Source organism: Cryptomeria japonica, chromosome 11, assembly GCF_030272615.1.
Source record: "Cryptomeria japonica chromosome 11, Sugi_1.0, whole genome shotgun sequence".
Classification (NCBI taxonomy): Eukaryota; Viridiplantae; Streptophyta; class Pinopsida; order Cupressales; family Cupressaceae; genus Cryptomeria; species Cryptomeria japonica.
This window is the reverse complement of record NC_081415.1, coordinates 696,337,337-696,350,478: the sequence shown is the minus strand read 5'-3', so window position 1 is coordinate 696,350,478 and position 13,142 is coordinate 696,337,337. Positions and strand designations below refer to the sequence as shown.

The window sequence follows — 13,142 nt, the reverse complement described above, 5'->3', positions numbered from 1 at the left end:
ACATAGAAGAAAGGGTAAGATGAGAAGGAATCACCTCATTCTTTGCTACAAGCACACAAAATCTCGCATGCAGCATTCGTTTCATTAACATAGTGATAGGGTCAATAGCACAAAATCTCCCCAAGGAGTTGGCTATAGACATGAGGATCTTTTCACCCCAAAATTCTAGAGGTAGGCACGGTAATCGAACCCACACGGACCCACATCGAGAAGAAGTTGGTCCAAGGGTTGAAACTAGGGGACCACCTACACAAAGGTCATTTAGGCCAGGAACCAGTGTCCCTCACTAAGAATCCTTAAACAATCCTCAATATCAGGAAAGAAGAAAAGAAGACAGGGGGCTAACATTACAGTTACCTTAACATGTCCTCTTAGCTTCCAAACACGAATGATACATCTTCTGACTGTATCAATATGAGGAGTATTACCTCAAAACCTCTCGACAAGTGAGCGTCTTAGCCAATCTGAAGACTCAACAAATTACGAATCATGGATTTCCACTTCAAGAACTTGCCCTGAAGTGGAGCAATCTCTAGGAGGAGGCAAAGGGGGATCATCCATCATCAGACTAGAAGCCCCATAAGACCCCATAAGAACCAGAGCTCACATTCCAAACAGCATCATCACTACAACCAGACTCATAATCCATAATGGGGTCAAGAATAGAGACAACCTCTTTGCTAGAACCAACCCAAGTAGACTCAAAAGTGGTAGAAACCTCATTCTAGGAAACACCCACACCAAAAGGGATAGGGGAATCCATCAACACACCCAACCCAACAGACTTTGCCCCAAGAACAATCGGAGTCGAGGCAAAAATTGTAGAGGAAGAACCAAGCAAGACCCCCTCGATAGCAGTATCTTTTGAGGGGCTAGCATCCAACTTAGATTCAACATCACTAGCCTCTGTGCCTGTGCAGGAGCTGTTAGAATCATCACCATAGTCTGCAGCAAGGGATCTAGCCCTGTTGTGAGAATTGCCTTTTAGTTCATTCATTGAGAAGATCCAACAAGGGTATTGCCACTAGCAATAGCGGTCGTTGCGCTAGTGAAAAACTTCACACCTCTACCCTTCGAAATGGCAAGAGGCCCAAAGAGGAAACCCCTCAAGCTGTGGTTAGAGAGAGCGGCCACAACAGACTCAAATGACAACTCTGTCTCATGAAAAGCCACATCATCCTCTGTATCAGCCAGAACTGATAGATCTGGCCCATAAACCTCATCAAAGCTTAGCTCACCATCAAAGACATTGTTTGTGCCTTTAAATAAGCTCCCGTGCAAGATATCTAGAAGTAGCTCGTCCTCATCATCCTAAGAAGGCCTGCCATCATCTTCGTCATCCTCTGAGTTCCCTTCACAGCCTCCATGACAAGAAGGCCTAGGGTTTTAACTGCTTCCTCCTCAGACCTAGCTCTCAAACGTGTCTTGATTATTAGCTATGCTATTTTATTTTGAAATTGTTTAAATAGTTTTATTTTAATTATATTGTTTATTTTGTTTTTATCCAAAAATTATTTTTTGAGTAATTTTATCTTCTTCAAAATTAAATAATTTTAATTTGGAACGTTATTCATTAGACCACCATGACAAGCATTGCCTGAGTAGCCGGAAATTCCTTTGTCCCTCCCTGAAGGCGCGTATCCCCGTATCCAAAACGGCCCGGATGCATATATTTCTGGAAGCGATTGTGTGCAAGTTTTTTGATCAACATTTCGGATCACACTCCATGATCCATCATCAGTATAATGAGAGAACATTAAGCAAAATACGAGTGATTGCAGACTAGGAAGATACTTAAAAAGGGGAGAGATGAAAGAGAAGACCACAATTACAACAAAATATAAAATTAGAAGTTAAAAAACAGAAAGAAGAAAAAAAATAAAATAAGAAATGGAAAAGAACCAATAAAGGAAAGAAAGAATTAAAACTACAAAACACACCAATATATATATATATATATAGACACATATATACCAACATATGTATATAGGCAAATAAATAAAAACCGAGGAAGAAAAGGGGAAATAAATAATACAAATAAATTTTAAAAGAATAATAACAATAAAAATAATAAGATTAAAAATAAAATAAATAAAATAAAAAACACACGCACATACATGCCAACGAAAAGCAATAAAGCAAAAATACCTCCAAATATATATAAAATGTGTGTGTTTGTGTGAATAAAGAAGTATAAATGAGGAAATAAAAACCCTAAAGAAAACCAAGAGGCCAAACAAAGCACAGAAATATAAATGTGCTTGTGTTTGCTTTATTGCTTTTCGTTGGCATGTATATTTATGTTTTTTATTTACTTTATTTTATTTTTAATCTTATTATTTTTATTGTTATTATTTAAATTTTTTTTTTTTATTATTTATTTCCCCTTTTCTTCCTTGGTTTTTATTTATTCACCTATACATATGTTGGTATATATGTGTCTTCATATATATATACATATGTCTATATATATATATATACATATACATACATATTGGTGTGTTTTTGTAGTTTTTATTCTTTCTTTCCTTTATTGGTTCTTTTCCATTTCTTATTTTATTTTATTTTTTCTTTTTCTTTTTTAACTTTTAATTTTATATTTTTGTTGTACTTGTGGTCTTCTCTTTCATCTCTCCCCTCTTTTTAAGTATCTTCCTAGTCTGCAATCATTCATAGTTTGCTTAATATGCTCTCATTATCCTGATGATGGATCACAGAGTGATCCGAAACGTTGATAAAAAAACTCACACACAATCACTTCCAGAAACTTTTACAGATAATCTATGGATTGTGGAAATTTCATTTCATCTACATATAATATATATGATACTGTACCCATGCATGCCCAACAAACCTTGATTTTCCAACCATGCAGAATACCATGTGATTTGATTTTTTTTAAATTTGACATAAATCTTCCTAAATTTAAATTAAAAAAACTTCAGTCATGCATAAAAAAATAAAATGGTATAAACAAAACATAGACCAAATGAGGACAATTGAAATGTTTTTCTGTTTCAGCGACCCATTTTTTGGGTTATCTTTCAATGCAACTCTACTATTTTTGCATATTGTAAATTGTTGAATCAACTTATAATTATTTATGTAGCAACTATGTGTCTATATTGCTTTTGAAGTAATGGAAATCTCCTTCATAAACTTAGAAAATTATGTAAATTATATGTATGCGTTTTATGTGAATATCGTATCTAGCTGTATCCATATTGGGGTTCTTAAAAAATGGCCGTATCAGATACTCATATTTGTATCTCTATCCGTGTCCATGCAACTTTGGCATTGCCCCTCAACTGTGCCAGGGGCTTCCACCCTAGATTTATGCTTTCATTTTTTCTTTCTTTCTATAAATCTATGCTTTTGAAGTGACTTAAAATAAAAAAAATAGTAGGTTTTTCTCTTTTATTTTTGGACAGTCCATTTTTCCCCAATTTTTTGAAAAAATCTTTTACTTTTGGTTTGCTTATTTTTTCCCCAAAAGATTTTTGCTGCTATGATGAAAACATGCTATGATGAAAACATATTATTCTGTTGTTGGATCTATCATCACGATGGATGTCTAGAAAAGGTATGGCTGCCTCAAAGCCATCAGCAAATGGGAACATACCAACCAAGCTTTGAACCGGTCACAAGAAATAGCTTGTAGGAGGCCTGGAAATGCAAATTCAAGCTGATAACTGAACCAAGGAAAGTTCCAGATCCAATCAACTAGGGTAAATACTCATACGGTGAAAAGCAACACTTGAAAAAGATACATTTTGAAACTTCCAGCTCTCATGAGTCTTTAGATCTGATTGCTACTATATAGTAATACGATCAAATGTGCTGTCTGATGGCTGCATAGACGTTGCCCAGGACAAGAAAGGCTCTTAGCTTTTAAGAACTTGAAGCCATGCAATTGTTTTTCTAGTTTGATGATTGTGACACTGTCTAAACCTAACAGAGAGTACGTAGTTTGCTCCTACCCTTTTTTTCATTTTTACAGTTGTAAGTTTATTTGAAAGTATAATGGTAACTAGTGTAATTGTATATTGGATAAGGCCATTCCAAGTCAGGTCAGGGCTTCCAGTAAGAATAAGACACATGAGAATTTATACAATTGGTGAAACTTTATTAACATTTGAGGCAGCATTTTTTGAGGATTTATACCACATGTTTTGCTCAACATTTTCTCAATAATCCAATCTAACTTAATGGATCTTTGCTTTTTGCAGATTTTAAAGATTCAACAACGTGTGCAAGTCCTCCAGGCTGGAAAAGCCAAGGCCTAATGCATTTTGGCTCAAATTGGATCAATGTGATTTTGGAGGTGTGCTGTGAATTGTGCAATGCATGGAATGTGGTGGACATTGAAAGAGTGAGAGTTTGGTGTAGAATTGGATCTTTCACAACTATATATCCTACTTTCAGGCTTAAAATTCTGTTACATTTAAAATGTGAGATTGGCTCTTGTACAGTTAAATTGTTTTTAAGGCCCTTAAGCAGTAGCATAAGCTGTCTTTGGTGGATGCTAGTATGGATGTTAATCCCACTATCGACTACATGCATTTGTTATAATTATTCTAGATAAAGTTGAATGTAAAAACAGTGACATTACTCCCTGGAATATTTGGGATGGTGCGTGTTAACTGATCACAGAATGGGTTTGCCTGTACTAAGCATGTAGTAGTAGTTCAATTTTTGATCTACATGTTTCTTTTGAGCCTACAATTGGACAACTTTTAAGCTTTTGTAAGTAATATTCTGGAATTAGTACGTTGTACTTTCAAGCTGTCATATTTTGTGTTTACTTTATTGTTTTTGAGTGCATTACTATGTTCAATGGCATTTCAGGGATGGGGATGGCAGGGGACCACATTTCAGGGATGGCAGTCTGGAGGCCATTTTAGTAAAACAGCAATAAACATATCATGATTCAGAATCATAGTTAATGATATAACAAACACTTTTTTTAATGCCATGAAAGAATTTAAAAACAGTTATAACAGATACCAGTTATATAAGTTCTTCAGATTCATGAAGAAAATTTAAGTTTTCTTTTTTGATGTAATGAAGGAATTTAAAACAAAAGAAACATTATAAAAAGTTGCTTTGCCATCAGGGACGTCTGGCTGTCAGATAGCATTTGGAGATGGCAGAACATCCTAACATATTAACAGTTACACAAGTTATAGAACAGTTAAGTTACATATCAACTTGGTGGTAGTGAAACCAATAGCTATAACAAGATGGTTTTCTGAATACAAAACATTACAAGTTAAATTCATGTAACGATCCTCCATCTTTACTCAAATGTAATGCAACTAGATAATGTTCAACTAACACATTTAGGTGTTCTTCCAAAAACCACCATCCTCTATCCTAAGGGTTTACAAATTCTTAGTGAGAAAATATTTTTTTTAATCAAAGATTTAGCTTGATACAACACTAAAATATTTTTTTTAATCAAAGATCTAGCTTGATACAAATTTCCCAGTTTCTTCCAAATTGTTGTTGTAGTGGTCTATTCATGTACCTTCAACAAAACTAAATTATCCAAACAGATTCTATTGGGACCCTTAGCCTTTTTATTCTTTTTTGTACTAGTCTTCTTGCGAAATAGCAGTAGGTTTGGATCTAGATACTACATTCCATAGATCTCTATCCATGAGCATATTCCCCATCTTGAATTTCTAAAGCTCAAATTTTGTGTCTAAGAATTTCTTCGTTTCTATTCTTGATTATCTTTTCATCTTTTGTAATAAGATCAAATCTTTTTCTCTCAAGCTCTCACTCAAACAAAGATTCGTACAAAAAACTCTCTACCCAACACCTATAATTTGAGGCGATTAGGCTCTAATATCAAATTAAAGGAAAGAAAAGTATAAACCCTCTTCTTAAACTAATCTTAGAGAAGAGTATTGTGCACATTTTAGATATTTATAATTACAAAAGAAGAGACACATATAGAACATGAATATAATTATACCACGACATAGGTGTACATGGACAAAACCATTTCAAGAGGAAAATCCAGATTACAAAGAAATATAATTTTTTATTTAGTAATCTAAATATAGTTATAATACATATATAAAGCAAGCCTTTATGGGAGTATCACCAACTATATATTTAAATAATTTTCATAGCATAACTATTCCAACAAATTCACTATCATCTCACTAATGCTAAACATAGTAGTACACAAAAATATTAAATGGCGATTACAAAATCATGAGTAAAAACCACTAAAAAAGTGGCATTGAAATACCTAAGTAGAAAACCAACACAAAAATCGCAAGATGACTTTACAAGCTAAAAACAACATATTCCTTCCACTTATCATCAGCAAGTCATAATCCATTCACCAAATTAGGTGTTCTATTTTTGCTAAATTATCTACATTCAAATATGTCTTAATATGTGTCATAGCAAGCATCATAGGTTATGTATTATAACAACAATAGAACTATACTGAACAAGATGTTTAATGACTCTCCCACCTTTGGATTTTTGAACGCTCTCTCTATGCCCGCCTCTGCAAATATGCCTCGTGCTATCTTTGGTCTCCCTCACATGACCTCCCTTGTGGATGCTCTTGGTATGGTAAAGGTTGCTGTTGGTTCGTGCCTCTCACCCCTTGAGGGTGCCCTTCCTGCTACCGTGGATGGAATGGGCTCTCCCCTTATCGGTGGCGATTGTCCCCCTCCTGTGGTAACCTCTTTTGCCTAGGCGGTTGATAGTTTATCCTCAGACACCCCTCTCAGGCTGTTGCTACTGCGAATACTGCTACTGCGGATACTCTTACTAATGGTACAACTACCTTGCCTAGTGTGGCTGCTACTATAGGCGACCTTGTTGTGAAGACTAGACCTTCTTCATTCACTGACAAGCGTAGCTTTGCTTGTGTGGTCAGGTTTACTGCCCAGCCCCCCAAAGGGGCTCGTCCTCTTCCCTATGCCAAGTCCTCCTCTGTGTTGGTTTGTGGATAGGATGCTGTGGATAACATTGGGTTCTATCGGCGCTATGCTTTGGTGTGCAGATTCTCTGGGCTTTGGCCTTTGTTACCTGACCTTCATCTCTGGGTGAGTGACTCCTAAAAGTCTTTGGTTGCACATAATATTGAGCTTTTTCCTTGTGCTAAAGGCTTCTTCATTGCTTCCTTCACTTTTTCTTCTAATCGTGACTTCATTTTGGGCAAAGTGTGGGTTTGGGGAGTTCAAACTGTTGCCCCTTAGTTGTCCTTGATGACAAAAAGTGTGACATTATGGGGCTTTGTTTAATGCCAGCGTATACCTTTCACTTAATGCTTAGGTACTTATGGTTTATGTTATGAACATAAAGTACTTAAGAATTGCACTATCGGCATTTATCTTAGATGTTGTTTAAAAAGCACTTTGTATAGTGCTGTCGGCAATATAAGATGTGGGTCCCTTTCCACTGATGACTTGGAGATGAGCTGTTGTATTGTAAATGACTGTTGGTTGGTTGACGTGGAGTGGCATTTAAGTGACATGTTTTGAGGAATCAAAGTTGCTTTGATATGGATTTTAAAATGCTTTCCAATATGACAAGGGTTCGACATTTTCTTGTAAAGCAAGAGATATTTTTGTTTCTGTTATATTGCAAACCCTAACAGGCCGCCGCCGTGGGTAAGGAGAAGGTAGTTACAATGACCTGTTTTTGGTTGTTTCTTAATGTGGGTTTTGCATATGTTAATCTGCAGTCATAGGCAATACCGATGGTGGACTTTGTGGCTGCATATATGGGGATTTCATCCCGATTTTTACAGATTCTTGTCTGCAAAATTAACATCTTCTTTTCCAGGTATTATCGTTTCATTATCTCAGTTTTTTAAATTCAAAAAAAAAAAAGATGGAATATGTGGTTGTGGTAAAGGATTTCAAAAGATACAATGTCATTTATTTATTTTTGTCTCTCGCATATCTAAAAAAGAGCATGGGTTATTCGAAGGGACTATTTTCTATTAAGTTGTTTCCATGTTAGATATAAAAGATTCTTTGGTTAAATGTCATTTAAAAAAATGAGTTGTTGAAATAAGAGGTAATCATTTTTTTCATAATCCGTTTTCTTCTTGCTAAAACAAAAAAGAAGTTTTTCAGGATCAGTTGATAAAACCCTGGTTAGGGTATGATAACTCTTTTTCGAAGGTTATATATATTGAATTTCTCACAACAGACAAAGATGTAATTTTTGAAACAGAGGTGTATTTCGGTAAAAATGGAGAACATGATGGGTTTTTTGTAACATAGTGTATAAATTTTTTGATTATGAAGTATACTTTGAAAATAAAACAGTATATGTTGAACTCTCTGTCTTTATTAATACATTGACTCAGAGAGATGTATCGTACTGTTATAACAATACCCTGTAACTGAGATTATTGCATATCATTGTGTTGGAAATCTCGTTCAAACACTAGCAAATTTGTAGATGCACAAAAATAGTGTAGATATAAGTTTTTCAGTGCTTGTAACTTGAGATGCTATTGATATAAGGTGAGATATAGGGGTGGGTGCTCCTTGAAGTCTAATACTTCTAAATGCAATGTATTGAGTTGGTGCTCATTGAGTTAATAAAAGGAAATTCGTTGCCGAGTGGTTTTTCTACCCCAAGAGGGTTTTCCACTCATGAAATCTATTGTGTTATGGGTTCATTTTTGTTTCAATTTGTTTCATTAAGGTTAATGCTCCGATACCTAAGTTATGTATATGGTTTGCTGTTCACAAATCTTGTCTTGCTCATTTTCTGCATTACTTAAATTGTTCAAGTTATATTTCCATTTGCAACAGTCTGTTATGATTATAAGCATTACAAAGGTTATTCAAAATGCATGTTGAATAATCGACTTCATATGCTTTAATAAAGTCTTGTCTGAACCTCTAGGGATTTTTTTTTTTTAATACTCATTGATTGCAAGTTGTCACAAAGTTGCTCAATTTGGGTCAGAATTTCACTCACTTTGATTCAACCCCCCCTCTCAGAGTGAATCCACTTCCAACACAAGCCCCCTCTCTTAAGCCTTGGACAACTTCTTTTAACCCCCTCACGGAACCACTTAATGTGTGATCAGTTTGGGTTCGTCTTCCAAACCTTCCTCTGCATTTTTGGGAGCAGTCTTGCTATTAGGCCCTCAATAACTCCATTGGCCAATTCTGGAAGGTTGATGATGCCATGATTTCTATGGGTCATTCCACCTTCACCCGCATCTTGGTTGATATTGACATCTCCTTGCCTCTCCCTGGGGATGTGGTACTTATGGTTAGGGATATGCCTTGGTCTCAACCTTTGGACTTTGAGGCCCCCCCCTTTCGTTGTTGAAAATGCTTCGAATTGTTCCCTTTCACATCATAAGGGTGCTCCTACATGGCGGAAAGATGATACTATGGATCACTTGACGATTTATGCTGATGATGACTCCTCCCAGGAGGATCAGACCCCCTCTCAAGATGATGTTGTGTCTCCTACTGCTGCTAAAGTTGTTGTTGATGCTGCGGTTACTGCTTCTATGGACCCAATTCTTGTTCCTCCTATTGCTCCTATTGTTGTTCCTTTGTTACAGTCTACTGTTGTTTTGCAATAGCTTGCTGTTGTTCCTCAACATGATGTTGCTAGTGATCCTATTTGTAACCCTGATGGGTCCATCCAGGGAAATCTCTCTCTTGATGGTCCTAATGACAGTATTGCTTGGACTATTGTTTGTCACAAGCCAAAGGGGAAGTCTTCCCCCCTCCCCCAAACTCATCTTTGTCATGTCATTCGGGAGCCTTTGCCCCTTCTTGAGCTAGGTTTGGGTTGTTGTGTAGACAAGCTTTTATTCCCACTTGTCTAATTGTTTGTTAGTTTTGTGGAAATGCCTTTTGGCTTGTGATTGTTTTGACCCTCGTAGCTTGCAGCTAATGTGCTGTTAATGTGCGGTTATGTAGTTTTTGTATTTTGGGGGCAACACCCATGTTTTGCTACTTTTAATATAAAAACAAGCATTATAAGTTGGTCAACAAGTGTAACTCCCTTTTATAATACTTCTCTATGTCCAACATTTTTATAGATTTCCAATGCAGGAGGCCCAACTTATAAAGGCCATAAATTTTGATCTAGAAGGTTGTGGGAGTCCAAAATTGTAGAGCTCAAAAAGATTTACACAATAAGCATCTCTTGAAGAATGTTGAGTAACCCAAAAAAAGTATTTTGCCTAAAAATTAATTGTATTACCTAGAAATTGGGTTTTTGTGTTCATAGTCTAAAATTTGCATTTTTTAATATATTAGGAGCAAGATTGAGGCATCTTTCCTAATAATATGACAAGTTTCTTACAAATATTTTAGCTAAATTACATAATGTAGTGATGGATCCCTTGGAAAGATGCAAGAACCATTATAAAGTTTGGTATCTTAAACATTGAAGAAATAATCTAATCAAGTAGGTGCATGCCATGAAAAACTCTTTTGCATGCCCTCTAGATCATCTTTTCCTTTGTATTTTTCAAACTTGGGTATTCAAAATAGAGAAGAATGAACTGATGAATGAGTCTAAATGATATCCATGAGACCATAAGTCTATGGGACTAAGAACATCGTTATTAACAATTTTCAAGTTCTTTTCATTATCAACTCTTCTATTGTGGATCTTGATCTAGAAGCCTGTGAAATTTGAAAAGTCTTGGCTCCTAAAATAATAGCTAATTTAGGCTGTCACCTTCAAATTGTCCTTATATTGTGTACAAATATCCTCATATGTTGTACACTCAAAGATGAAGCTCAATTAAGTTTCAATTACCCCTTTATTGCAAAAAAGATAAGTTCTTTCATACCACTCCTTAGGGACTGTCCCTCTACCTGTTTCACATCTAAGATGGTGGGACTATTTTTCATTTGCACAACTAGAAGTCTAGTCTTTTCCTTAATTGCAACCCTTAGGTAATATTTGTAATATAAAGGTGTTGTTTAAGGCTTGGGTATTAATGGGGCAAAACCACCTCATTTAATAATGCACTTAAAACTCATAATTGCTTATCTAAGAATGACAACTCCTCTAAGAGATTTGTGTAATTTACTAGGACATAGAGTCTAGTCAACACATGATGATGAAATTCAAGAGAGCGACCCACTAAAACTAGAAAAAGGAAAGGCACAAATACTTTGGATTTCTAAGGTCACCTTATGAGACACAAGTGGCCAAACCATTATGATTCTCATGATCATCTTAAAATGCAAGAGAAGAGCATCTCTCTCTCTCTCTCTCTCACACACACACACACACACACACACACACACACACACACACACACACACACACACACACACACACACACACACAAAGAAAAATAAAATAAAATAAAAATAATAATAAAAAATAGAGTAACAAAATCAAAACTAGCAGTTGCACGTTTTTTTTGTTAGCAATGGGGCGCCAATAGGCTGGTTATGTTCGAACAATTCTGATTAAACAAACATAGTTAATGAGAGCAAGAAAAAGTAATTTTAAAATGCAAAAGGCAGAGAAATGACATAGACAAGGAAATAAGTGTCTTATTATTATTGCAATAAGAAAAGGACATCCATAATTGGAAAATGTCTAGAGTTTTTTTGAGGTTTGATGACCCCAAAATTTAGCAATTGTAAAATGACACAGTAATGCATCTAGAAGAAGCTTTCTAAAATGGCACATGTGAGAGATGGCAACCTGAAAGAAGATAAAAAAGTAGAAATGAAAAAGTGTTCAATTATTATTGTAATCAGAGGAGGAAATTCACAATCGGAAAACATCTAAAAGAATATTTGTTTGAAGTTTGACGATCCCCAAATTCAAGAATTGTAATAAGGCAAAGCAATGCATCTATAAGAAGCTTTCTGAGCTATGTGAAATGGTCAATGTGAGATATGGGAACCTCGAAACAAAAAACGAAAAAATTTAATCAGTGGAGGCTTCGACAAAGTTAAAAGTGCATTACAAAAGAAGTATATATTTAAGAGAATGCAATAAACTAGATAAACTGGTGGAATCATGGCAATGCTTAAATTTGATTTTCAAAACTTAAAATTGAACAAGACTTTCAGAATTGAATAATTCTAAACCATGACTACACAATCATCCTTGTAAGCAAGCCTCAAAGACTGCAAGATAGGAATTCGTTGCATATCAGCTATCTTATTCAATGCTAAAAAATTGAAGATAAGAACATGCACATTTTTTTATTAAATTAAATATCAAATATATTAGTGGACGTAGCTATTGTTTGACAACTATAAAATAAAACAAAATTAATAGTTAATATAGAAAAAGAATGACCATCAAGATCATGGAATTGTTTATTTACATTTAGTTTGTATATACTTTGTGAATATTGGAAGGGCACAAGTATAAAAGGAAAGTATCTAACTGAACAATAAACTGTCATTGATAACCAACCTTCTTATCATGTTCCTTTGCTACTTTATTGGGAGCTTGAATAGACTTGTAGCACAGGAAGCCCTACAGCGCGAGGAAGAAATTTCCGTGTTAAGCAACCAACAACCACTTAACAATATATGCAAGCAAAGAATTGTAGCACGTGCAATAAAAATAGCAATTTTCAACTTACAGAAGTAGGTAAACCAGTTAAGGCAAAGAACCCAATCACTAGAGCATAGAAAACACTATCTAGATTCACAACTCCAAATATAGGGTTTTGAGTCAGGTATTCAAACATAGAATCAACCTGCACAAATAAGGGCAAGCCATTAATAATCTCATTTAAAATGAATAAGAAGATATTCTAAAAATGTCTCCTTTTTTTAAATCCAGCTATTTAACCAAAAAAAGAGGTAAAAAACGTTATATTTGGAATGACAATGCAATGCTATCACAAAATATATCATGAAGACCAATTTTCTATATTGTCAGATTTGCCATTTTTCTATAGTGTCTTTTATCGCACTCAATAAAACTGATATTTCAAACAATAAATAATATAAACGCATTATTGCCACGAGCTTCAATCGATGATATCATAGTTATTTTCTTTTCCATTAAAATGACTTGAGAGGGAAAAAAGATTGATCATGATTATTGTAACATGCAATAAGAAAACATATTTGATATACAAGAAATCAATAAATTGTTTCTTTTTTGCAATGTGAAATGTACAT

The 13,142-nt window shown here is 35.0% G+C and overlaps 1 protein-coding gene across 1 annotated transcript in view; it reads left to right on the top strand.

The window, feature by feature from the left end:
- The window catches only part of LOC131067157 (prefoldin subunit 6), a 48,920-nt gene extending 44,129 nt beyond the window's left edge, over nt 1–4,791 (top strand). Inside the window, exon 5 of the mRNA XM_058002102.2 lies at nt 4,230–4,791. Coding sequence (XP_057858085.2) covers nt 4,230–4,286 — 57 coding nt within the window. The 3' untranslated portion in view covers nt 4,287–4,791. The remainder of the gene's footprint in view (nt 1–4,229) is intronic.
- The last annotated feature ends 8,351 nt before the right edge of the window (nt 4,792–13,142 follow it).